This window comes from Podarcis filfolensis (assembly GCF_964270895.1).
Source record: "Podarcis filfolensis genome assembly, chromosome: 4".
Taxonomy (NCBI): Eukaryota; Metazoa; Chordata; class Lepidosauria; order Squamata; family Lacertidae; genus Podarcis; species Podarcis filfolensis.
This window is the reverse complement of record NC_139607.1, coordinates 53,274,633-53,301,576: the sequence shown is the minus strand read 5'-3', so window position 1 is coordinate 53,301,576 and position 26,944 is coordinate 53,274,633. Positions and strand designations below refer to the sequence as shown.

General features: G+C 39.0%; 2 protein-coding genes and 1 long non-coding RNA gene across 23 annotated transcripts in view; 1 reads left to right on the top strand and 2 right to left on the bottom strand.

The window, feature by feature from the left end:
- LOC310761469 overlaps positions 1 to 2,474 on the top strand; it is a 34,027-nt gene extending 31,553 nt beyond the window's left edge. The window contains exon 4 of the long non-coding RNA XR_014547516.1: positions 2,363 to 2,474. This is a non-coding gene — a long non-coding RNA (uncharacterized lncRNA). The remainder of the gene's footprint in view (positions 1 to 2,362) is intronic.
- Positions 1 to 19,780, bottom strand: part of SYNJ1 (synaptojanin 1) — a 49,457-nt gene extending 29,677 nt beyond the window's left edge. For 8 of the 20 annotated variants that reach the window (XM_083611235.1, XM_083611231.1, XM_083611227.1 and 5 more), the window contains exons 1-10: positions 19,623 to 19,754; positions 15,767 to 15,912; positions 10,200 to 10,286; positions 9,127 to 9,394; positions 5,455 to 5,680; positions 3,498 to 3,581; positions 2,458 to 2,519; positions 1,907 to 2,003; positions 1,381 to 1,550; positions 405 to 486 (exon numbers count right to left, since the gene is read on the bottom strand). In XM_083611235.1, coding sequence (XP_083467361.1) covers positions 405 to 486; positions 1,381 to 1,550; positions 1,907 to 2,003; positions 2,458 to 2,519; positions 3,498 to 3,581; positions 5,455 to 5,680; positions 9,127 to 9,394; positions 10,200 to 10,286; positions 15,767 to 15,890 — 1,200 coding nt within the window. In that variant the 5' untranslated portion in view covers positions 15,891 to 15,912; positions 19,623 to 19,754. Of the gene's footprint in view, positions 1 to 404; positions 487 to 1,380; positions 1,551 to 1,906; positions 2,004 to 2,457; positions 2,520 to 3,497; positions 3,582 to 5,454; positions 5,681 to 9,126; positions 9,395 to 10,199; positions 10,287 to 15,766; positions 15,913 to 17,556; positions 17,767 to 19,378 lie in introns of those variants that run through there. The other 12 variants (XM_083611222.1, XM_083611237.1, XM_083611226.1 and 9 more) reach the window with 5 other exon arrangements.
- A 1,511-nt stretch (positions 19,781 to 21,291) lies between these two features.
- Positions 21,292 to 26,944, bottom strand: part of PAXBP1 (PAX3 and PAX7 binding protein 1) — a 28,744-nt gene continuing 23,091 nt past the window's right edge. For both annotated transcript variants that reach the window (XM_083611272.1, XM_083611273.1), the window contains exons 16-18: positions 24,451 to 24,597; positions 23,093 to 23,247; positions 21,292 to 22,323 (exon numbers count right to left, since the gene is read on the bottom strand). In XM_083611272.1, coding sequence (XP_083467398.1) covers positions 22,206 to 22,323; positions 23,093 to 23,247; positions 24,451 to 24,597 — 420 coding nt within the window. In that variant the 3' untranslated portion in view covers positions 21,292 to 22,205. The remainder of the gene's footprint in view (positions 22,324 to 23,092; positions 23,248 to 24,450; positions 24,598 to 26,944) is intronic.

The window sequence follows — 26,944 nt, the reverse complement described above, 5'->3', positions numbered from 1 at the left end:
TTTCAATTGGTTTGGTTTTCCCTTTGGTTTTCTGGTTAAGAAACTATAGATTATACAGTTTAAATTGATATAAAGCTATCAGTGGACAAGGCACTTTACAGAATAATATAAGAAATAATTATGATTGTATCCAACACTGCTGTTCTGCTTGTGCAACCAACTTCCTCTTGTGCAATAAAAAATTCCCCTACTCTTGCCAGCAGCCCCTTGTGTACTCTCAAAATCTGTTGCAGAGGGTTGGGGGACCTTCTGAAGCAGATTTTGAGGACAAGCAGGAAGAGAAGAGGAAGAAGAAGTCCCATAGTGTGAGAGTAACACAGGTCAAGCAACACCTGAACAGTATGTGAACTTTTCAAATGTCAACATTAAAACACTTCTAAAATATAATACCTTTATATTCTTACCTCTAAGCCAACAAATGCCTGCACAGAATTTGTTCTATCCAGACAATCCAAGCAGTTTGTTCTTATAGTACCACTTTGAGTTCTGTGCCAAGTATACAACAAACACACAATTTTAAAATTGCACACAACACACAAAACTTTAAACAAAACTTTAACCAAGGTACTAAACAGAAGTATGATCATTAGCCAAATACCTATCAACACAAGCTTTACCCTCTATTTTACCCACTAGGTTTTTGGAGTTAAAAAAATAAAAAAGCCATACCATAGCACATTCAGATGTATTCATTTATTTTAATAAATGAATAATTTTGAATAATGTTCTACTTTTTTTTAAAAGGAATGGTATTTTGAAAAAACAACAATGATTAAATGACTTCATAAGAACTCAACTTAAAGGCCAAAAAACACACTGTCAGATTTCACTCCACGTCCCCCACTGCAATCAATGCATTTTAGAAACAGTACAGTGCCAAAAGACTCTAATTTCCACTACCCCCTTTTAACTGGCTCTATGGAAATTCAAAATAAATACAAAATAATTCTGGCTTGGTAGCTTGAAGCTATGGCTTTATGAAAATGTATCAGACCATTCCTAAAGCTCAGCACTTTGGTTTTAAGGCTAGGGTGATCACATGCACACCCCCCCCCATATGAATAGCTCCTTTATTTGGTTTTAACACCGGTTTAACATTACTGCACTAAGATTAACCACGTATTAATCAGAACTTTCTTCAAACCCTGGTTAAATTTGGTGCAGGTGCCACACCAAACTGATTAAAGCAAACAAGTGAAGGAAGACAGAATTTTCATTGTGGATATGTGTTACAGCTGCAGCATGTTCAGTCATTTTCCTCATAAATAAGTAGTCTCAACTTTTTTTATTAAAAAAAGTAGTTCCCCTTTTCTGACTCTTCTTTCATTTCCAAAAGTGCTAAACCAGCTGTATCTGGTAACAGAAGACAAGTATCCAAACCTTTGAACTTCGTTTCCATCGAAGTAAAAAAATCCACACTCTAAGAATTTCTGGATCTGTGGTTTAAGAACGCTATGTAGTTTTTCTGCCTTTCCACCCTTGACCATTTGATGATAGTCAAAGTTCACCATTTTGATGTCATCAGCATGTTCAGAAGCTTTCAAATGGCTCTGAGGAAGTTGGTGGAAGAAAGGAGAAACAAATATATTAGCAACAAATGGGATATAGATGTCATGGAACAAGATTTTGGTAGTAGCAAAAAATGTGATACTGCCAATTGGTTTTAACATCTATTCTGTTATTGCAATATTTGTAATATATTAATTTCTAGACAGAGCTATGCTTGAAGAAAATTACATTTGAAGTGGTCCTTAATCAGCTTTTGATTTACAAAATCACATTCTTTGTATTAAAAGTCAAATAACACAACATTAATGAAATTACTTATATACTGAAACTGAGATAATTATTTGCCATTTATGAGACAAGATTTTCCTTTACAAAATAGGTCTAGATCATATTTCACCTGAAAGGCTTTGCTGAGCATATGCTCCCCTTCTTTTGAGCCAAGAAGATTCACAATTATTTGCTTGCCATATAGATTTTTAAGGGTATGAAAGTGCCTGCAAGGTGGGGGGAAATCTATTATTATTGGATCTAGTAAATAGCATCTTTAAATCAATGAATGGAATACACACATCATATTTAAACACTTATATTGAAAAGGCAAAAGAGCAGTTAAAAGGATGAATGAAATTATGAAATCAGTCACATGAGAAAACCCAAAACTGGTATAAGAATTGTGACAACTTACATAAAATGTAGAATTCACTCCTAACACAGATGAATCCCTCTCAACAGAAAATGGAAATATGGCTTTTAAGTTCATAAGAATCTCATTTTAAACCTTTCATTTGTTACTTTAGTTTAGCAATGCACATGCTAACCTTTAGTTACTGGTATTATTTCATCCCGTTCCCAGTGGGTCACTCATGCATTTAAGAACTTCGTGGAAATATTGCCTACTAGAGTACTCAAAATGAATAGCTCCCGCTGGGAGGAAGAAAGGACTTTTACCTGTCAAATGCTGGTGCATTTGCTTCAAATCCTCTTGACATTCTGACACGATGAGATCCAACCTGAGACAAAATAATGTTCAAGTTAAAAAAAAATTGCATGCATTATTGTTCCACAAACCTTTTGGGTGTAATCAAATTTTATTAATAAAGCACTCAAATTATTACACTGTGCAGTAATTTTGAAAGACACAAGAGCATAGTGCTTCAGAATTTTTATTTTTATTTTTACATTCCTCACTTCTATTATAACACAGTGGTACCTCAGTTTTTGAACGTCTCCGTTGACAAATGTTTCAGAACTCGAACGACGTAAACCCAGAAGTAAATGCTTCGGTTTTTGAACGCGCCTTGGAAGTTGAACCGGAAACGTGGCTTCCGTTTTGAGTTTTCGGTTTTCGAACGTTTCAGAACTCGAATGGTCTTCCGGAACGGATTATGTTCGAAAACTGAGGTACCACTGTACTTACAATCCAATCCTACCACCACCCCCACCCCGCTCCAAACGTTGATAGCTGGGGGAGTTAGGATGGTGAGCATCTGTCTCCCTGCTGGCCTTCAACAGTGACTAAAGATGCCCAAACTTTTTGGGGCAGAGACCACGACCCAAAGTGCCAAGGATCTTTGGGTTCCTCAGCTGTGTAGCACCCCCCCCACTCCAAGAAACTGTCCTCCCAACACACCCTGCCCCTCCCAGAGTTTCAGGTGCAGTGGTGGATCAACTGCGTCCAGCCAGGGTTTTGGATTGCTCTGTCAGGTACATTTCTGATCAATCAAAATAAAGAAAATCATATAAATCTAAGAGCCGACATAGTTTAAGGTCACTTGAGGCAAAAAGGAATAGGCTTGAAGCCACTTTCATTCCTGCCTGACCAAACAGTTGCAATTTAAACAATGTTTTTCTATTATGTCCTACATGACACTGAATTGTATATATAACATGTTCTCCTTAAATTATTGGGCTTTGATTCTTGAAAAAGGTGGTAGAAGACTTCAACTAATATGGGGAAATGCAATTTGAAAAAAAGATAGTCCTCATACTTGTAAGCCAGGTTGCTCCCAAAATAATGGAACAGATCCACGAATTTGTATAAAGGATGACACACATTCATCTAGAAATATCACCTGTTGGAGAAATAAAACTTATTGTATTAGTTGTCTTAAGCAATTAGTTACCTTATGCAGAAACTTTGTTCAAATTATTCCATGCCATTTGCCCACACATTAAAACTTATTCTGACCCAACATCATCTAAGGCCAAAAAAAGAAATTTGAAAGCTTTGCAGCAAGGTTGCTCCAATACAAAGTGATTTTAATGAAAAAAATGAGATCATTTTCTAGCTACATAATCTAGGTATTAATCCATATGAAATAGGCAACTGTGGAAATAATAAATTGTGATAAATGATGGCTTACAGTATACAGGCAATTAGTGTACTACTTAATCTGTTCTGTTGGATCTCAGCTGACAGCAGAATATTTTATATTTTATGCTCTTCTTTATGTTATGTTTTGATTTTATGAAACCCCTGTTGTACATTGCTTCAAAATGTTTAAATTTTAAACAATTAATACATTTTGTAAATATATAAAAGCTGAGGCTGCGGAACAGACTTGGGTTGGGGTGTTATTTAGGGTTTTTTGTTGGCACAGGGAGTGTTGTCGCTGATTTTTGTATATTTTGATTTTTTTGTATATCTTTATTTTATACTTTATTATGATTTAATAATAATAACAACAATAATACAACAATTGTATGATTTGGTTGTGTCCTTTGGGAACTTTTATTGCTTATGACTACTTTTGTTATGTTTGTAATTATGTATTTTTTCATGCTGTAAGCCACGCTGTGAGCATGGTTTTATCAATGGAAAGGTGGCATACAAACAACATTATGTATGTATGTATGTACCGTATTTTTCGCCCTATAGGACGCACTTTTTCCCCTCCAAAAATGAAGGGGAAATGTGTGTGCGTCCTATGGGGCGAATACAGGCTTTCGCTGAAGCCTGGAGAGCGAGAGGGGCACCGACCCCTCTTGCTCTCCAGGCTTCAGGAAGCTCTGCGCAACCCTCGGGAGCGCGGCGCCAAGCCGCGCCAGGCTCCGAAGGTTTGTGCAGAGCTGCCTGCGCTCCCGGGCTCTGCGCAGCTCTGCGCAACCCTCAGGAGCCCGGCGCCAAGCCGCGCCGGGCTCCCAAAGGTTGCGCAGAGCTGCCTGCATTCCGAAGCCTTGGGCGCGCTGAAGAGCGCGCCCGGCCTTCACGCAGCTCTCCGCAAGCCTGGGGAGACTGGCGCGGCTCCCTAGGCTTGCGGATAGCAGGCTGTTCTGGGGGCTGGGGTCGGGGGAAGCTCGGGCTTCCCCCGCGCCAGCCCTGTGTCTGGGGGCCAATAATTTTTTTTCTTTATTTCCCCCCCCAAAAAAAACTAGGTGCGTCCTATAGGGCGAAAAATACGGTGTAAATAAATAAATAATGTATATTTTCTAAACCATAGCTTACTGAATGCAGCAGAAAAAAAACTGGGGAAGAGCAAAGCAGCCACCACCACATCCCTGAGAACCTATACAGCCAGGCATCCATGCTAAACCATGGTTTGGCTTAGCATGTCATAGAAAATGTGCTGATGTCTACTATTAAGATTGGAAGGATGAGATACGCACATCTGTCTCAACAATGGTTTTTTAATTTTAACAAAGGGGTAGATCTGAATTGTGGAAACAGTCCTCATTTTCACCAACTGAGCATTACCATTCCATAACGTGGTTATGATGCAAGAAGTGCAACCTGTCTACCACAAATGTAGGTTTGGTAGCCAATGTGTTCAAGACTATTATATACGAAATAACTGCAGTTGGCAGCAGGTAGAAATCAAGTTGGAATAGCCTTATGTGCTAAATATGTAAACTAGATGTCACACTCTGTACCACGCAATGCATAACCACTATTTGTATAGTTTAGTGAGAATAATACAAAGCAGCAATACAGTGCACAGGTCATACCTGTTCAGTTTCAACAAAATTTGCCACGTGACCATCGTCATTTGTTCCTCTAACATTAAATCTGGTCCCAGCTCGTTCACAACTTAACCGTGAAATGATGCAAGCCTTTGCTTGCTTGTGAGCTGCATAAATTGTTCTGATCTCTACTCCTCCACACATGAGACGCAACAACCATTCATCACAGTTGACTCCATAATGTTTAAGATGAAGGTGCAGTGATTGATTCCTATTGAAGAAGTGATTCAGATTAATATTAGCTGGAGGAATTTCAATATAAAATATGAAGCATCGAAGACTAAAATATCATTGTAAACATAATGGCATGCATATATAAGCAAGTATGCTTAAGTAGAACACAGAGCCATTTTAAACAATTCTAAATTATGCAAGTCTTCTGTAATGACTTTCAAAGCAATAAACATAGTCCAGGAAAGATTAAGGGAAAAGGTAAAAACAAACATTCAGCAAATTACATTTCAGAAATTCCAGTTTCACTAGGCTGGCTAACTTGCACATTCTAGTAGCAAAGTGGCAGCATAAAGAGACAGCATAAATTAGAATTTCTCACAGTGCAAGCTTCCAGTTTCAGAGAAGATACTGGTTATTGAACTACAGAGAGTTTTTTGGGGAGTGGAGTTAGCGTAAATCACGTAAATCTGAAACAATCATGTACATTTCACATGTGTAAAATCACCTCCAGTTGAAAAAGGATTTCCCCCTCGATGCCTGCGTCTGACAATTTCATGTGTGGATGTTACAGAAAATTAAATGTCACAGCCCTGGGCAGCAATCCACACCCATCTCAGATAAATATGCTGATCCAGATATTGAACAGTGTTCCTGATGTTACCAAGAGACCACAGCATTCCCAAAGCAGTACTAAACTCCAGTTCAGAATGTGTCTTTTGGGGAGGTGATCCTTTTAAAAGTGTCTGGGACTCCAAAAGTAGACAAAGGGCCCACTGATGTTTCTCTATAGAAGCAATCCTGATACTCAAACTATCAGGTGATCACAGTTCAAATAAAAGCAGGGTTTTTTTGGTGGGGTCAGCGAACCCCACTTTTAAGCACAATCTCCACTATTTTTGCCAGCTTAGATAGATCTAGTGTCATTAGTATATTAGAAGCAGCTTGGACAGTTAAGAGATGATTCATTGAGGTAAGTGAACAGCTTCTTGGGGCTCTGCATGTTTCATGAATGTATCATGCAAGTACAAGAAATTTGTATTCTGTGCAGAACGTTGAATATTGAAAATGTTTTAGCTACAAAGGCTACTTACTTTGTATTCTGCTTCTTCTAATCACAGGAAGAATAATGGAGTCATGCAGGACTAGAATGTTACTTGGGCTTAAAAATTGGAGGCGTTATCATTGCATCCATTCCTTTGCTTTCTTTATCTTTTCCTTAGGAACTTGCTTTCTAAAAGTACTGAAATTCTTTTTTTTTTTTTAAATAATATTTATTAAAATTTTTCAAAAATACAAAAAATATCACTTTACGGGACTCCCCCCTTCCCCCACCCCTACCATATTCCCCTTTCATATTGTTGGCCAAACAAGTTCCCCATTCAAATTGAAACTTAATTTGTTTTACCCTTAATAATAATAAAAAAAAAAAAAAAAAGAAAAAAACCCAGTGTTCTTTCCCCAAGACCCACCCCATGTCATTCCACAATTTCCATTTTTTAATAAAAGAAGCACCCCAGATAATAGAAACAGAAAAGGTAGAAAATAAAAAAAATATAATGAATAATAGACCAATTCAGCAAAAAATAACAAAGTTGGCAAGCCTTTGGAGTTTTAGTTCTCCCCCCCCTGTCTCCGGTTTAATTTCCCCCTGACCATCAACCCCTAGTGTCTGCCTGGAATTCTTAAGGCCATAAATCACAACTTTTCCCCAACTCCTTGCTGGCTATTTCTTTTTAAAATTAAAAATAAATTTTTTTGAAAATCAAAATTATTATTATTATCATTATTTTTCAAAACTTTAACTTCAGTCTTTAATAAAACTGTAATAGAACTCCCTCCATTGTTCTTTCCAGGTTGTAGTCTAATTTCCCTTTGTTCCGCTGCTAAAACGTTGTAATTCGAAAGTTTGGTAAGTCTGCAGGGATGGTTGTTATTCAGGGGCAAAACCTTACGTTCAGTCCCTTCCTTTCTTCAATAGAAAAATCTATTGTCTCCTTTAAAAAAAACAAAAAAGAAAACACCCTGAAGACGAGATGTTATTTCCGTTTTGCAGCTTTCCCAGAAGATAACCAGTCCTGTAAAGTTCCATTGGTGTTTTTCCACTTTCCCAATCCTTGTAATGTCCCGAAGCTCCTCAAGGGGGATTGTTGTGACTTTGTTTCCTCTAATCCAAAAGTCAATTTGTTATCCATATTCGCCATTTTGTATCCAAATTTTAACAAGTTGTATCAAATTGTATCAAATTTAACCAGCCAAGTTCTCATAATAAAATCCACTCCGCTTTTCGACTTTGACAGCTATTTTGACAGCTGTCAAAATCTCCGACTCCTTTCACCAGGCTCTCTCTTCAGTCGCCCCGGTTCCCAGGGGGGGGGGTTGCGTTTCCCTTCTCCAGTTCCTCCTCCAGCACAGTTCTTGTAGTTCCCCATCGTGAAATTTTGGATTTTTATCAGCAATGCAAGCCTTTTTGGGTCTTGGTTTCCCCGTCCTTGTTTTGGAAAGTTTACAATAGGGAGGGGACTGACTTCCTTTTTGGATCCCCCCCGCTCGTATCCAATTCGAAAAAAAAAAAAAAATTTTTTTTTCCTCCTTTTGAGCCCGGTTTCCAAATTTACTCACGGGTTGTTGTTGAAAAGTCCGAATTTTCAATGGAAGAAGTCAGCGCTCTCCGCCGGATGGCATGCGGCTTCGCTCAGCAGGGGAAGCAGAAAACTCAAGGCACCACGCTTCTCCCCGGCACCCGATCCGTAGCCTTTAAAAAGGCTCCTTCACGAGTCGGGAGGGCGCTAACGGTGCAAGCCGAGTCTCCATGTCCACGGCCTCCGTGGCCGTGGTTTCTAAGGGTCCCCGCATCGCCGGTGCGGTAGAACCCAGCCCCTGCCGAGCAGACTCCCTCCGGAGCTCGGAGGGAGTCCGCCATTCGGCGATGGCGCCAACCCGGAAGTCCTAAAAGTACTGAAATTCTTATCCTGTATAATTAATTTCCCTAAATTTCAAATTCTGTTCTGCTAAACTTGTACAGAATTCGCTAAATGTACACAACCTTGAATATCAGACAAGGCATCTAATAGTTTACACTATTATAACAACAATGACCATTCTATAAAAAGAGACAGAATTCTCTGTGTATAGCTGAACAAGCACAAAACAAATATTTTTAAGTTACTAGTATCTGTGACTGTAATCATTTGAACTTAATGTGAATACTGGGTTTTCACTTCTCCTTTTAACACTTGTAAAGTATTTCCCAGAACAGCTAAGCATGAGTTTGCAAAATGGTTCATTCTGTGTATATACTGTATTTGCGTGTGATTTGCCCATATTAATACTCATAAAAATATTAAAAACCATTTTATATGAAGAAGTACTATTTCAAAAAGGTAGAACTGCAAGCAGTATTTTAACACGTGCAATGACAAGAAATTCAACAACTCAAAATACGAAGGCACACGGTATCAGACTTGCTAAAACTTATAAACTCACCAGAAGAACCTGTTATCAGTGCTTTGTTCTTGCATGCTACGGTGGGCATTAAGACTAAGATCTAAACTGACCCCAGAAGAAGACCATGCAAAATAAAAGTTTCCTGAATTCAAAACTTTGCGGACTTCAGAGATGCGTTCTTCATCAGATGGGTCAATTCGTAATGATATTAAATCAGTGGAAGTAACACGAAAAACTTCAGATTCTTGGATTTTTCCTACAGACATACATCCTGTGACAAGAACTAGATAATGTAACAATGTGTCTCCTGTAAGAAACAAACGTAAATGAACAATCAATGTATTTTAAACTTTTGCAAGGCACACTTTTGCATTTCCCTGTTTTAAGTATTAAACTTTTAAAGAGAGGTAACTGCATAATTCTAAAGTTTACTTTTGCACATAAGACTTTCCAGAAATTGATTTTGCATGAACAGTAAAACAGCAGTTTTTAAATAAGTGCTGGGCTGCAACCCTGTCAACTTTTAGGATGAGTATGCTTATTGTTTTGTTTTATAATTACTGATAGGGTATGTGTAAACTGAAATGTTAGAAACCTCGATTCCAATGGCATATTGTAAATTTCACAGAAAAAAAATGAACTTCATATCTTAAGGAAAAATATACCACCATGCCTCATATGCTTGAAAGGAACACCACTGAAGAGACAATGTAATTTACTACAAGCCCAACAATTATTTAATGGCCAGAGTCTCATGTATGCCATCAGAACTTTCAGCTTCTGATCCCCAAGGCAATCCAATCCTCTCGTCATGTTACATATGCCATGTCATACACATCTAATTGACTCTGAGACACCAAAGTTTTGAAAATGATTTGCTGTTTGGTGATGGAGAACAGGAGAGGCTGTTTAGAAAACTCAGCAAGCATCACCAAGGGGAAAAAAGGGGGGAGGGATTCCCGCTGCACATACAAAACTAATCATCAATTTATCTGGAGTGTGGTGATCACATACCAGCAATTGTACCGGCAGCAAGATGGCATGAGCAATCTTTTAACTGTTACTGTTTTCATATGAAAAGAAAGGGCACTCCCAAAATGAGATTTACTCACCAAGATTTAATCTCAAAACACCTAGCAGTCCATATGCATCCATCACCTTGGAGTACATGTTCTTGATTGCCTCTTTCTCTGCAGATGCTGTTTATAAAATATGAAGGATTCAAATTATGGCAAAAGAACTATACTTATGAAAGACTCTTCCACTTCATATTAAACATATTAAAAATATGTTTATATATATGTTTATATATATGTTTATATATATGTTTATATATATATATATATATATATATATATATATATATATATATATATATATAATGTTTTTAGTTCATTCATGCATATCCCACATGGTACTTCCATTGTCATGGTGAGATCTGAGGTTCAGCTTTCCCCCAGAAATACTGAGTTGGACAGAATACCATTTTGAGTAACTTTCTGTCTGACTTGGAAGCTTTTTGTATTTTCATCCATCTGCCTATGGACAGGAAGCCATTAAGAGTACTGCAGCATCCTGTTTTAGCTCCTGCTTTAACAGGTCTTTACACAATTTCTGGCCATTACAAAGGATTGTATTAAACAAGTTATTCGGAAAATTCCACTTCAGTGAAATTCAAAGAAATAAAGTACTGCAAAAACAGCCTGCAGTTATTCTCCTTCTGCCTGTATCAGCGGCTTATATGTATAGTACAAAGATTCTAGAAATGTCATAAAACTGAAGCTCAGTTTGTAGGTGTACATATGGATAAGAGACAGGGGGAAAGGACTTACTCTTCTCCAGCTGAGATTAGAATCCAACTACAGATTACAAATTGACAAAACTCATATTTCTGAAGAACAAATACAGATACAAATTTTAGTAATCACTAACTCTTAAGGTTCCAAGGGATGTGGGGAAGAAAAAGAATTTATCCTTGCCCACGACCTTCTACTCAAATATAACATTCTTCTAATCCTTATTACTGCTGTGCTAAGCCAAGATTTTGCAGCCATGATAAACTGATAGCAACAGTGAAAATCCACTTCAGTAGCAGTAGACTCACTTGTACACAATGAAGAAGTAGACCTGTGACATCATAATCACACAAATTAATGAGGGGTGTCTCTCTCTGGGATTGAAATTTCAAACCAAATTTAAAGCATTTTTAATGGTAATTCTTGTTCCTCTAAATCAGGGGTGGATCTCCATACGCTGCTGAACTACAGCTTCCAGAGTTGCAGATGCTGGTCATGATTAGGCAGTCTTAAGAAGAAGGGAAAGATGCCAGTTAAGCTCCATACAGAGCACTTTGATGAACTGAGACATAAAAGGGCATATATAGGAGACTGAAAAAGGTATATGTAACCAGGGATGTTTACAACAGTGCACCCCAAACTGTACGAAAAGGAAGGATAAGACAAGAATGAGCTGCAAGGAAATGGCAGGTCTGCTGCTTAGACAAGACAGTAAGTATAAACAAGTGAAACGGTGAAAGAAGAACTACTCAAACTCATATTTTGCCTCAATCTTCTACCACAAAACATACTGTGTTCTACCTGAGAAGAGAATGACAAATGATATAAGGAGAGGCTTGAACCCCAAGAGAGAGAGAATCCTTAGCAACTGTAAACATGTTCAAGTCTCCAAGGCCAAATGAATTACACTCCATGGTGCTAAATGAGTTTGCAGGTATTTTCTCAAAACCACTGACTAATCTTATGAGAGCTCTTGGAGAATGAGTCAAGTCTCAAAACACTGGAGATAGGAACATTTGAGATGGGGACACAGGGAATCTGGAAAACTACAGGCCAGGCACCCCAACACAGAACAAAGAAAGGTTATTAAGCATTTGGTCTATAAGCATCTAAAAACATTGCATCAATTTCTATGAGCCAGCATGGGTTGCAAAAATAAGGAATGTCAGATCAACCTTGTGTTCTTTTTGCTAAGAGCTACTAGCCTAGTATGTAATCATGGGAGTGTCACATATACAGTATATCTTGATTTCAGCAAAGCATTTGACAGAGTCTCCCATGGTTGCCTTGATGACAAAATGGTAAGTGAACTGGGCAATACTATAGCTAAGAGGCAGCCACAGCTGGTTGAGCACTTTTACCCACTGAGCGCTCATTAATAGCTCTGTATCAAACTGGAGGAAAGTCTTGAGCAGAATATCATAGGGTTTAGTCCCACGCACTGCGTTGTTCAGTATTTTCTTAAAGACTTGAATGAGGGAAAAGCTTGTAAGATTTGCAAATGAGAAAGTTGGGAGGAATACACAGAAGACAGTATCAAGAGCCAAAAGAAAAAGATATCCTAAAATTCTGCAACACTAGGCTGCAACAACAGGTGAAATTCAACAGAGATAAATGTAAAATCCAGCATGTAAGTGCAAAAAAGAAAAAGAAAATCAAAGGCAGAATATGCTATTAAAAGCTAATGCAGACTTGGGCTGCATTAACATAGTACCTGTATAGTGTTCAGATCACAGGTAGTAAACATTGCATTCTATCTAGTACTGATGAGAATGCATCAGAAATACTGTGTCCGGTACTTGATGCCACATTTTAAGAGAGGCCGTGCTAAAACTGCTTGTGTGTGTCCAAGGAAAGGCAACGAGGGTGGTGAAGGCTCTGAAAAAGTCCTACGAGGAACAGCTGGAAGAGCTAGACATGGTTAGCCTGGAGAAAATGGGGCATAACAAGATAGGGGTCTTCAAACATCTGATGGGCTGTCATACAGGCCTGATCTTTGTTGTTCCAGAGGGAAGGACTAGAACCAATGGGTAGAAATAGGATTGAAGCAGATTTCAGCTGAACAGAAACCTTCTAACAGTAAAAGCAGTTCAACAGAGGGAAAGATTGTCTCAGGAGGGGTGGGCACTCATCCACTAGAGGTGCTTAAGCAAAGTCTGGATGGCCATCTATTAGAGATGCTGTAACTGCATCCTACATTGTGGGGGGCTTGCCAAACTAATCTGCAAGGACCCTTCCAACTCTGCAAGTCAGGTTTCCCCCCTTTTATATTTATTCACACAATGTAACTGACATAAGACATGAATCTCCCATTCCTTCTACTCAATTGCCTCCCCTTCCCAGATTCTGCTTATAGCGGAGTGACTGATCAACTTTAAATATGATTGTGTTCTTTAAGCAAACATGTATCAATACACTTGCAGGAAATAGATCTACCATGGTATCAATAATAAATCAAAGCTCAGGTGTATACCAGAAATTTGTGAGCAAAACAACATGCATCTGTAGAGTACTGCCCAGCTATCTAAACATGACTCAACTGGACATTCTGTAAAACCCAATACACAGTATCTTGGTATCAGAATATCTAATCTTAAAGGATGAAGAAAAACAGAGGCCTGATCAGTAGTTATAAAAGTGGAAAATTGGAAGTCCTTTAAATGACAAGTGATCTATGCTTGCCTTCCTAATAAGGCAAGGTCAATTTTGTCTTTATACATTAAGACAGAATCTGATAAGTTTGCCCCCCAACCAAAGAGTAGGAGCTACTAAAGTCTAACAACTGCTCCCTATCTATCTATATTCTCATTCTATTAAAATGTTCTAAAGCTGCAATCCTTGCATAATTACTTGAGAATAAGCCCCACTGAACTAAGTGCTGCTCAGTTCTGAGTAAACATACATGAGAGTGCACTACAAAGATTGAGATATTAAATACCTACCCTACATGCATGTAAATATACCCTCTTTTGCTGTGTTAATGCATGCAGGCACTTGAACACTTCCATCCCTAGAGATTTTATTCTTTCACTTAGCTACATCCATAATTTAAATCCCCTGATGGTAGATTAGATGGTGTGTGTTAACAGAAGTGCTCAATATACATTTTAAATCTAAGTTCCTATTAAGAGCTGCCAACTGTTTGTGCAGCTGTGGCAAAAGCAGAAGTTCATGCTATAGTTCATGCTACAACATCTTAGAACATCTGGATCCTTTCCAATACAAGCCAAGCAATGCTATTAAGCCCTATGCCACTTCCCTCTAAATAAGTACAGTAGGACTAAATCTTTATCTCCATCTTTACTGGATATGTTGTTCAGCAAAGAAAAAGTTATCTATCCAGCTCATTAACACATGAAACTGTACCTTACATGCTTATGCATAGAATAACAACTTTGGGGATCTTTAATATAGAGAGAATTGTGTGACACTGAGGTTAGTGCACTATGTTATACCCAAATAATCATAATAATATCTTGCTTTCTTGGAGGAATTAAGAAACAACATATGTTGCTATAAATCTAAATAAAATGTTATTTTACACAGAACTGTGGGAAATTAATAAAATGGTTTTGGAGCTTAAAGTGTCAAGAAAGACATGCAGAATAGTAAATTGGTTAGTTGTTAAAAGTTACACAGGCTACCCAAGTTCCGGACCATAAGCTCAAACAGTTCCAGTTACACAGACAGATGGAGGGAGCAGAGCTCATCTTACATGGAACAAATGTGGGTGCTAAGGAGCCAGGAAAGTGGCGTTTTGAACAATTACATGGACTAAGAGATAGTGAGGTTGCAGAAAAGAGAAAGGTAGAGATGTTTTGCTCCACAGTGTCAGAACAGGGTGGGGAGCAGTCTCCAAGGCAAAATAAGCACCGTTGAATAGCCTCCTGAGTTAAAAACTATAGTTAAGGCAGCTGCAAGATGTCCAGTTGCAGGAAAGAAGCTTCCCAACAAGAATTAGCTCTAGAGCAAAGAGTTATTATCTTAATGAGGATGCTGGATGGAAAAGGTAACTGAATGCTAATTAACTCAAGCATCAAGTAGGTTACCAGACATCAACACAAATTTCCTCACGGCAGAGTGGCACAGGGGTCATGAAGAGCCTCTGGCCAGTCATAACTTAAACCCAGGTGTGCCATTTGAATTCTCTCATGGGAAAAGGCAGTAATATTTTCCTAAGAAATGCAAGTTTAGGCTTAAACCAATTACTGGTGGAAATTGCTTGTTAGAGGAAGCCCCCATTAGATATAGCAACGATTCTGGATACTAATTAGGCTTGCACTTACATTGCAGTAATTGCAAAAGTTTGTTTCTATGCATAGTTGCTATTATGGGAGAATATACTATTTAAACCAATGTTGTCTTCTCTTATATTGCAACGGCACCACACTAACTGCAGAGAGGAATGCCAAAAGAGACACCGTTCAGGGGCATGTGTAGCTTTCCAGTTGAATTGAGCTTCTAGGTTACAGGTTTGAACACAATGCTGAACTGCCTAGCTAAAAACAGATGTGAAAAGTTCTGATGTTCCTGCAGGCACACTGGAGGGTACCAGAGGAAAGATGAGCCCAAGGCTCATACTCAAAAATGCTAAACAGCCACAGTTTACCTTTACGTCTGCTTATGTTACAAATAGGATAAGTAGACTTTTAAGGCAAGTTTCAAGAAATAGCAATAAATTCAAAAATGTATTACTCTGAAAAATATAGTAGGGCAAAACACCTTTAAGCAAAAAAGACCAGGAAATATTCAAAGGACATTTAGATCACTGACACAACAGATATGGTGACTCAACATTTCTTCATCTGTTTTCATTTTTTAGCATTAGGAGTTTTTTAATTAAGTTAGCCATCTGCTTGTATTTGCAGAGTTTTGCTACTTACAGAGAACAGCCACAGCACCAGACTCGAACATGAGACATTCTTCCTTGTTTCTGGCTTCTACTATCACACTGAATGGCGGTGGGTCTAGCTTATGATAGATGCGATAACCTTTACTGAATGCCATTTTTCCTTTATCAGAGGCAGAACTGTGTAACAAAGTACAAAAAAAAGTGTTAGTGAAAGTTTCTCAACATTCAGAGACATCATTTCTAAAGCAGTGTGAATGAAACTAACCTATCCAACTGGCACAGCTGCATTAATTTCTACTAGTGGGAACCCAAGAACTCTGCTGGAATGTGTTTTTAATATGCCTACCTTCTAGCATCCTTCCCATGATGCAAGAACTACATCAGGATTAGTTAACAGAATCAACTTCAGTTGAACAACAGATATATACTACAGGTAAATTGTGATAAATGTTTGCATGAAATATAAAAAGTTATGTAATGCAACTGGCTACAGTCACTCGTGCCCTATTCACTTCCAGGCTGCCTCATAGTGAGCTGCTTTCAAAGACAATTAAGGGCTTTTCTGATTTGACTAGAATGCAACTGCCTGGCTACTGACTGTAACATGACGGATCCATGTCGCTCTTGGAACATAAATGGCTACCTTACATGGAATCAGACCATTGGTTGATCTAGCTCAGTATTTTTCACTCAGACTGGTAGCAACTCTCTATGGTTTTAGATAGATGACCTTACAAGTACTACCTAGAGATGCTGGGTATTGAACCGGGAACTTTCTGAATGTGAAGCAAATGCTCTGCTAGTGAGCTACAGCTCTTTTCTGATTGTATATTACCTGCATTGATTACCAATTGTTTATGGGCTCAATTCAAAGTGTAGTTATAACCTTTTAAACCTTAGCATCTTTGAACCAATGCATTTTAAGAATCTCCTTCACCCATCACAGCAATATGCCAAACCTTTGAACAGTCTACCACCCTGCTCCATTATGTGCTACCATGGTACATTGGGGGGGCATGAGGAGGAAGTCACCAATGGAATACCCTACCAAAGAAAGTATGTTTGGTCCCATCATTAGCCACCTTTTAATGAGCAACAACAACATGCCCCCTTTAATGTCTCTTTCGGTTGTTGCTTTTTTAAAAAAACTGCTTCACTGGGTACTGTTCTCAAACTGGCTTATTTTTATTGTTTAGTCTAATTTTGTATTTATTTCAATTCATGCATCTGGACAGTGCATATTGTCTGGGTTATTTATTTTTAATACTCATCCATAATAAGTGGCTGGGGTGTTGTTGTTTTTTGGGGGAGTGATTTTTGAGTATATTTTAGTATATTTGTTTTGTTTTAATGGATTTTATTGCGTACTGCATGCTGTTCACATAAATAGCTTCACTTTGGGATTTCTTGTGTGAGAAGCAGTACATAAATTGAATTAATCTAATATTTTACAACATTATTTGTCATCTTGATAGAATGTTACTGCTTCATGAGAAAAATACAGTTCTCATACAAGCAAGTTCTTGGAATGGATTAATATACCGGTATCTAAATATTCATCAGATTCTTAATTGCCACAGTGCAACCTAAATGTGCATCTGCATCAGCTGCTTTCTGAGAATATATCCCAAGAGACTCAAGAAAAGTGAGTGTAGTCCATATCTTATGACATTCCTAATTACGGTTGCATATCATATTTTGTAGGAGGATCAGCACCATGCAAAACACATACTAATGTCTCCATAATTTTACAATGGATAAACAGGCATTAAAGAAACATTATTCTTGACAAGCTTGCTACATTTCTTTAAAAATGCTTACTCATGAGGTGATCCACTAATGGCACACACTCCAATTTGCCACTATCTTATCAATTTTCAAGCACAATTCACAAGTGCTACAACCTCTCACTGTAATCAGCATGCTGCCTTGCCTCCTCCCAAGGATATCTACTTGCAAGAAGGCATCTCAAACCATATCAAGTGCAGGCTAGACATCTAACAAGTTTTCCTGTGCCTCTTCTTGGATCATATGAGCTGCAAACGCCAAAAGGCCATTTCCCAGAAGAAAGCTCACAGCAGTGAAGTACAAGCAGAAAAAAATAAACAGAAATAAAACCCAAAGGTTATGATGGTCTATGAACCAAATGAGACAAATAAGGTCATGAGGTATAAATAGGCAAAACTTATTTTATTTTGCACTTTCCAGAAACAATTGAAGGCATTTTGTTCTGATAGACTTTATGGCTTGGATAAATGTCAACATTGTATGTTTTCTGCCTTATTTTAAATGCATTTGTTGGTTTTCTGTCCTTAACTGTTATAAATTATTTTCAGTGTATATTGCCTTGATGGTTGTTTAGAAGGCAATTAATTAATCAATGATGTTAAAAAACAATAAGAGTAACAATAACAATACCTTAAGAGTCAGATTAGGTTTGTTTTTAAGTGTAGCAAGCTTAAAAACACAAATTAAGGGTTTAATATTTCATTACAATTGTGCATTCCACATATAATCAAACCGCTCAGTCAGGGCTTAACCTAAGCTAAGGATCATCAGGGCTCAGTTCTAGAAAATGATACTATATTTGCTTCAGTATGTTCTGCTACAGGATAGTTAACAAACACCTATTCTACATCCATACCCAGACAGATCAGACTTCCTGGCCTCTATCAGCAGCACACCAGGAGCACATAACACGTAATTTGGCACTTGATGTCAATATTCAGCTATGAAACTAGAAGCAACCAATTTAACACCCTATTTCCTTTTATGAATTACATCCCATGTGTATTTTATTTATTCTGTACAAGAAAGTATACCAGCAAGCAGCCTCAACCGCTCCCTCTCCGTTGCTGCTTATGCATACATATTCATAAACCCCTAATGATTTCTTTTTAATTGTATCCAAAACATCTTTGTTATAAGAAGAGCGCCAAGCAGTGATTTTGCTTCTAGCATTTCAATGTTTATTCCCTTGTCATCTGTTATCACGGACACACCGCATCACCGAGTACGGTAATCGGTTGCTCAACAGAACACAACCGAGAGAAAAATGATTAGTAATCATAGCAGTAAGGGGGTGGGTGGGAAGCAGTGTAATTTTTTTAAATTATTTTTTTAAGCGATTGTCTCGAGCAGTGAAAACAGCACTTCGGGGATGATACATAAAAAAATACGAAGTAGTGCAGAGACGCTTCCCGCAGCCACCTGCCTTGGCAGTTCCTTCCTCCCCACCTCCCACCTTGGCCCCGCACCCGCTCGAGAGGAAAAGCGACCCTCTCGCTTCCCCAGGACCGGGGAGGGGGAGTGGCAGTCCAGCGAAGCTCGACCCCCGCTTCGCCCCGGAGGAAGAGCGCCTGCTGCCACCACAACATGCCCGGCCGCCGTTTCGACAAGGCTAGAGGGGTTCTTTCCCCCGCTTCCAGGGGGGAAAAGAAAAAGCGGGGCGGGGCGGGGGCAAAAAGGGGAAAGCGAAGCAACCGGAAAAGGTTCGCGGTCTGCAGACAGTTATGAGGGAGCGAGACAGACGGCTCGGCTCCCTCGACAGGCACTCTGCTGCAGTAGGTGGGTGGGAAAGCGGGCACCCGCGAAGGGAGAATAATAATGATAATGATAATAATAATAAAAATAGGAGCCGAACCCGCGTCGCCCTCCCCGTGACAGACCGAGGAAGAGCCGTGTGGGTGTCGGCGCGGCTCAAGAAGCGTCCATCTTGTGCCGAGGGAGCCGCTTCCCTTCTCCCCTCGCCAGCCCCGCCAAGGTGGCTCCGGCTTCCTACGCACCGCGGGGACTTAGGCTTGTCTACACGGAGGCAGGAGAAAGCGGGAAGTGGTGTGAGGATTTGAGGGGGGGGAGAGGAGAGAGAGAGAGAAATATATACTGACGTCTCGCCTGCTCTCCTGCTCAGCTCAGCTTCCCTTACCGGCTCCTCCGCCACCTCCAGGGGCGCTTCTTCGTGCCGCTGCCTGAGGCGGCTGCCTCACTTCCTCTCTGGCAGGGCCACCGCTTCCGCATTGCACCGCCCCCCCCTACTCCCACACCGGAAGTAGTGCGGAGGTAGGGGGGGAGCGGAGGGCAGCGCGAGCGCCGAAAGGGCGGGCGGATTTCGTGCCAGCCGTTCGCCAAGGCGGCGGCGGCGGCGGCGGCGGCGCGTCTTTGGCGCCTTACATAAGCGCCCCCGAGGCCGCGGCTTACGGGACGCTGGCTTGAGAGTAAGCTCCACTGAACTCAGGGCTTACCTCCGAGTAGAAACGCCCCTCATTCATCTTGGCAGGCCCCGAAGCAGCGGGTTTCCACCCTCATCTCTTTCTGCTACCTGTTGTATGACAGGCTGCGGCGCTTGTGCCGAGCCTTGTTGTCCTGTTGACTGACAGAAGGCGAACGTTAAAATGACTAACCACCATCATAATAAAAGCACTTCTCCTCCCCGGTGCCTTTGCTGGAAGCAGGTTCTTACTCTTTAGTTAGGTTGGCTGCTGATGAATCACACCCACGGTCGGTTTTCAGACCCACTCGATCAAATACAAGGGGCAATTGCATCGTTTCCCAAGGGACCTTCCTGAATGGTACTAGACGTGTAAACATGGCATTTCAGACTACCCTTTGCAATGTTTTTTGTTGTTGAAATATTTACCTCCTGGGAATGTTTGATGTGGCTGTCAAGGCTATATTACTATTATAATCCTAAATGCTAAGCCTTTTCTATTGCAGTGTTTTAAAGCGACACTGGATTTTTTTGCTGTGACCCCTGAATACGGTAACTATTTGAGTTTATTACTCGTTAATAGTTATAGACTACAGTCCTTTAGTCACTTGCCTAGGAGTGGGCCCCACTGAACTCTTTCTTCACAGCAGACGTGCATAGGGTTAAAAAATATTTCAAGGTAAAATCCATTCCTACTTTTTTTGAAAGGCAGGCTACAAATGTTGCAAATAACTGTCTGTCATTCCAGTCTAGCTTTCCCCCCCTGCCTCCCCTTGCCTTCAACCTTCTTATTGCGAAAGGCTTTAGGACAGTCTTGCTCTATTTTTGGATGACACAAGTTACTTAACACTGTGAAGGTTAGATACAGTGCCAGAATTAGATTTTCCCAGCTGTCTGTATGCAGTTCCCAGTTAAGCTAGACTGTTGATTATGTTTTCAGCAGTGTGCATACGCTTGCAGCAAATTTAATAAATAAATATGCAGCAAGCATATACACACTGCTGAAATTTGAAGCACTTTACTTCTTCCCCCACTGTTGCTATGCTGCTGGGTATAGGCGGGGAACCATGGTCTGGGTTAATATTACATCCAAATAAACCAAGACTAGTAATCAACTACTTTGGGTTTTTTTTGGGGGGGGGACGACGACATGATCCTAGATTTAGTGCACTGCTACACCAGATCACGACTTGTTTGTTGTTAGCAGGGTGGTGGAAGGTGTACCATTAAACCATAGTTTACTGTAACTGCAGTTTAATAAGGCTGTAGTATTAATACTACTGGCTGAGAATTTGATGTTGGTTGGCCTTATAACTGAAAATAATCAATGTAATAAATTCATAAAATGATTCAGTGTTCAAAAAGCAGACTGTACATTTAATATTTTCTTTACATCACATGACAGGAGCATCATCAAGTACAATGATCCAAAGTTATTTAATATTTCAATTTCTACTTTTCTCAAGTATAATATAGTACACTTGAAGATAAGCAGACTATCTACAACAGTGACAATATTCTTCAGAATTCCAACTAATCTCAGTAGTAGCAAGCCATGACTCAAAAATAAAAGGATTTATTCTTTAAATATTAAACAATGCAACATTTTGGAATAGTCAATATTGTGACCACAGGATATAAACAAATATGTGGACATGGGGGAGGGTTAATAATCTGAATTATTAAATTGTGAGAAAATATATTGCCAGTAAGAGTTAAAGGGATAAAAAAATTATACAATGAAGTGTCTTGAGTTTTAATTGTGACCATACCATTACCTAAATGCAGCTGTGAACTTTCAGCTATTTTTGTCACCAGTACATACACTTCAAACAACACTGTTACAATTTTGGACACTTCTTTACTCTTACCCAGGTCATACTATATTCACATATTTATGACCAATTTTATTACCAAATTACTGAATATCTTACTTTGAAATAAACCATTATTTCAAACATATAACTATGGGAATATAAGTATTTGCAGATCAGTTAAATGAATTTTACAGTGTAGAATTTCCTATTAACTAATGGGCAGTTTAGTGACTAGATGGCCACCATGTAGTATAAAATTTTTGTAAACAAGATGCAGTTTTCCTGGCTTCTTTTTCACTTTGAAGACATCAATACTCTTACAGATGCTGTATATAAGAATGCACTTTGTATTAAAAACAATCGTTTACAATATAAGAAAACTTTACATATGTACAAAATTACACTTCAGGAATGATTTTTAAAGCCCAGAATTAAAAGACAAAGTTTTATTTCCCTTCACTTAAATTTTTTAACTCTTTCACATTATGATCATTTGCAACTGTTGCAGCATGGTCCAGTGCTCGAATACTTGATAGAAGTTTTATTATCTGTTTTATATTCTCCCTAGGAAGAGAGGGAAGAACTTTAGTTAGTGCTTTTTGCAACTTATCATCTGTACTTTTCAGAAACAATTGAAGATACTGTTTTAACAAACTCTTCCACCTAGATTTTTATTTTTTGAAAATATTATAGCACCCAACTGTAAATAAAACCTCTAAGCAGTTTATGAAAAGGTCTCTGCCTTAGGTGTTCATTATGTATTGTTTTAAAAGTACCTTTAGGACATATTTTGGTACTGTTTACCTGTTTTATAGTTTATTTGTAAATCGTCTTAAAACATGTAAAAGGAGATTAATAAATAATCTGCAGTAAAACTCAACTGTCTGATGTGCAATGATGAGGTACTGAATAAACCAGGACGCTGTACTGGCACACACAAACAGTAGGAAGACATTTTTTGCATCAAGCTGTTTGTGATTTTTAAATTAAATATACTATACACATGGCTAATTTTCATTACAATAATATTGGTTAAGATCCAAAAGGTCTTATGTACAAATCTAAAATATTATCATACTTAAAAGGATTCTTCAGATTCCCCCCACCCCTGCAGTCATCCTAAACCACCCCCCTCAACTTAACAACAGTTTATGGGATGTATGGGGAAAGACTCCTGCAAAGCCTAGTTTATGGCTTTTTGAATCCTGTTTATATTTTATAAAGCCATCTTGAAATTTGTGATAAAATTAACAAATGGTAAATAAATACCTAAAATAATACAATAAAAACAATCACTACTTTTTAAACTGAAACAGTGTTAAAGATAGGTTACCTTGCATTTCTTTTTTCTACATCAGAGCTTCCAATGCTATTTCTGTATACTGTATCAGCAAGATGAACAAGATATCTACAGAGGTTTTCTAGATGTGATATTGTCTTACTTCCTTTAAGATTAGTGAACCACTGTTTAGGGAAACAACTGATTACCTATAGAATTGAGAAGAAAAGAGTGGTTTAGAGTATAAGGTTGAAGCAGCAATTTCTGAGTCTGTTGTTTTTGACTTTGCTGTTTTTGTGTTTTAGTTGCTGGTTTGCTGAATTCCATCTGTGCTATAGGAATCTGCCTTTAAAGAGCTTACTTTGAAAGGCAATATATATGTGAACATCATTGTTTATTATTATTCATAAAAGCACCTAATATGCATTCATACTGTACAAAAATATTAACAACAAGTCCTTGGCCAGATTCACGATTTAATTAAAATATTTCATATCACCTTTCAGCAACTGTCAATAAAAAACTTTGCTATCCTTTGATATCAATTTATTTATTTTACCCAAAACATGGACAAACCCAAACTCTTATGATTGTCAAGTGATCTCTGTGTAAGTGATAATGTAAGAAAGCATTAACATAAAAATTTTAGTAATAAATCCTGGCAGTTTCTGTGGCTGGCTGGTGTGGTAAGCTTTTTTGCAGTGCTATCATTTTAATCTCATCCTTTCACTAAGTCAAGAAAGCAGGATATGTGGAGTTCTCTATTTATTTATTTTTTTTACAAAACAGTGCTATGTAAATATTTCAGAAAAGATAGTGACTTGGCTTAGGTCACTCAAGCAGGCTTCAGGGCTGAATGGAGATTTCAGTGTGGACTGTTGTTCACTTTTATACCCAACGTTCTAGCCATTACACTGCACAGCATCTTAATACATTTGCAGTATACTGGCCTGGTTCACACATCATATGTAAACAAACTATGGTTTAATGCGATCAAATACTGTTCTAGTGCACATTGCTGTAAAGCTCCAGAAAAGCTCCTCCCTGCTTCTGCCACATCACAGCTGGTTTGTTGCGTTCTCTGAACTATGACTCAGGCAACTGGGAAAAACAAACCACAGGTGGTCAGCCAAGAACAAACCATGGGTAATGTTTATGCTTTATATGGATAAAAACAAACGATGAGTCTGGCTTCAGGTGACATGACAGAAAGGATTCCGGCTTCTTTTGTTTGTGACACAGCAGCAGCAAGACTGCATGAACTTTTGAGCAGTGTGTACTAGGATGCTGATCCTTCATGTTAAGTCACAGTTTACTTTAAATCATGATTTCATGTGAACATGCAAATCAGGTCACTTATAAAGGATGCTTAGCAATATAAATGAATGATTAAAAGTTACACTTTTACTTACACTTTGAGCTTTCTTAATGCTATCATCTCCATACTCAGAATTCTGGAAAGCCATAAGAATGTATCTATTTAGCAATCCATCTATTGATAACTCTTGTAAGGTTTTGTTGGAAAGGATTCCATGCCACTGCAGAAAGTTTCCTAATAACTGAACATAGATAATAAAAAGTTGAATATAAAAAGCAGAACTATTAAAATATACATCTTTTACATCTGCAGATAATTATCAATGAATGAAAACATTTCCATTTTAAATACAGAATTTAAATCTGAATTATATGAGCCATAAGTATCCATATTTTCTGCAAAGGGGTATTGTGTGTTATTAAAGAGGACAGCTAGCTCTCTTGCTGGAGCAGGAATTTGTTCTAGCCTGAAGGGACAAATAACCAAACCTAACATTTCTGTAGTACAAATCAGTCAAAATTAAGCCTGGATACTACTGATTTCCATTAGAAAAAGTTACGCATTCTTCTTTTCTCAAGCAATATGTACTTTTAAACCACAAAACATGAAATATTAAGTACTGCTGCCATCAGAAAAGTGCCATCAGAAAAGTGGCCAAAATTCTCTATGTGGCAGCTACAATGACTGACCTGCTACAGAAATAAATTTGATTCCAGAGTGAGAATACACGCTGTAAGTACTTCAGGACTTTGAATTAGGCCTGGAAACTAACTGGCAGCCACTGGAGTCGGGTCAGGATTGGTATTATATGCTCAACCCATCTTGCCCCAGTAAGCAACCTGGCCACTGAATTCTACACCAGCTGAAGTTTCTGAACCATCTTCAGAGGCAGCCCCATGTATAGCATTGCAGTAATCTAACATAGAGGTTATCAGAGTAGAGACGACAAAAGTTAGGCTATCCCTGCCAGACAGGGGCACAGCTGGGCCACCAACTGAAGTTGGTGGAAGGCATTCTGCACCACGAAGGCCACCTGAGCCTCAAATGACAGCAATAGAGCCAGAAGTAAAGCTAAAAAAAAGTAAGACCCAGAAGTACTCCCAAGCCCAAGTACCTGCTCTTTCACGGAACCTCCCATTCATCCGGTCTAAGGAATCACCCACTAACAGTTCCTCAGTCTTAGCTGGATTGAGCTTCATTTGATTGGCTTTCATCCAGTCCATTATCGAAGCAAGACAACAGTCCAGCACGTCCACTCCCACATTTGCAGTTTTAAAGGAATAGAGCTGTCTGTGGTATTGCTGACAATGTACTCCAAAACTCCAGATGTCCCCACTCAGTTGTTTCATGTAGATGTTAAACAGCATGGGGGATAAAACTGAACCCCGAGGAACCCAACATTGAAGGCTCATGGGGCTGAAAAGCACTCCCCAAGCATCACACTCTGGAAACCATCATCCAAGTAGGACTGAAACCACCGCAAAGTGGTGCCACCTACCCTCAACTCAAACAGCCACTTCAGGATACCAGGGTCAATGGTATCAAAAGCCACTGAGAGGTCAAGGAGAATTAACAAGGACACATTTCCCCTGTTTCTCTCCTAACATAGGTAATCATACAGGACAAAGCAGTTTCTGTGCCAAAACTGCGCCTCAACCCTGACAAAAATGGATCTAGGAAATTTAGTAACAAACATTTCCCTGGACTTTTATGCCTCGTGAATTTCAGATTTCTTATTATAAACGGTTATTGATGCTTCAGATTCAGAACACTCAAAAAATTATTTCCTTTAACTGTATAAAGAATTCATAGTTAAAAACTACATGTAACATTAGCACTTTCAAAAATGCACTTGTCCCCTTAATACCATGTATATACAGTAACTTTAAATATACAATAGGGATGGAGTATGTGTGGCCCTCCAGATGTTGGACTTCAACTCCCATAAGCCCAAGTCAGCTTGGTCAATGATCAGGGATGATGGAAGCTGCAATAAGCATGGGGCGGGGGGGGAGAGGGAATGATGACACCTTTTATGCCAAAGGGCTGCATTCTGTTACAGGTAACCTTGCAGGTGCTGTTTATCAGTAGTGGGTGGGGAAGGATACAAAAGTGAGCAGCACAATGGGTGAGACTCTTACCTTTATACAGTAGGTCACAATCCACCCACACAAATGTCAAAACTTACACACACACACGCCACACCATCTTCCTTCCAGACAAGCAAGAGGCATCATGACAGTTCAAGGACACATACTAGACAGGCAAAGGCACCTGCGGATGTGGCCTGTGGGAGGCTGCATGGTCTAAGGAGTTTTGAGAGCACAGGGTTGAAAGAATAGTGCGTATGTGGTCTTCCATACACATAGCCTTTGGAATCCAACGTATGCAACGAGACAGCCATGCACCATGATAATCTAAGACAAGTGTTGCCAAAACAGGACCCATGAGCACACATATGCCCTCCCCAAAGTTAGATTTAAAATAATTCTACTATACGCAGAACAGGTTGTGGTGTATACATGGTTGCAGCTGTGTGCGCTGCCCACAATTTTGCTGGTTTGCAAATGTGCTTGGGGGCCAAAAAA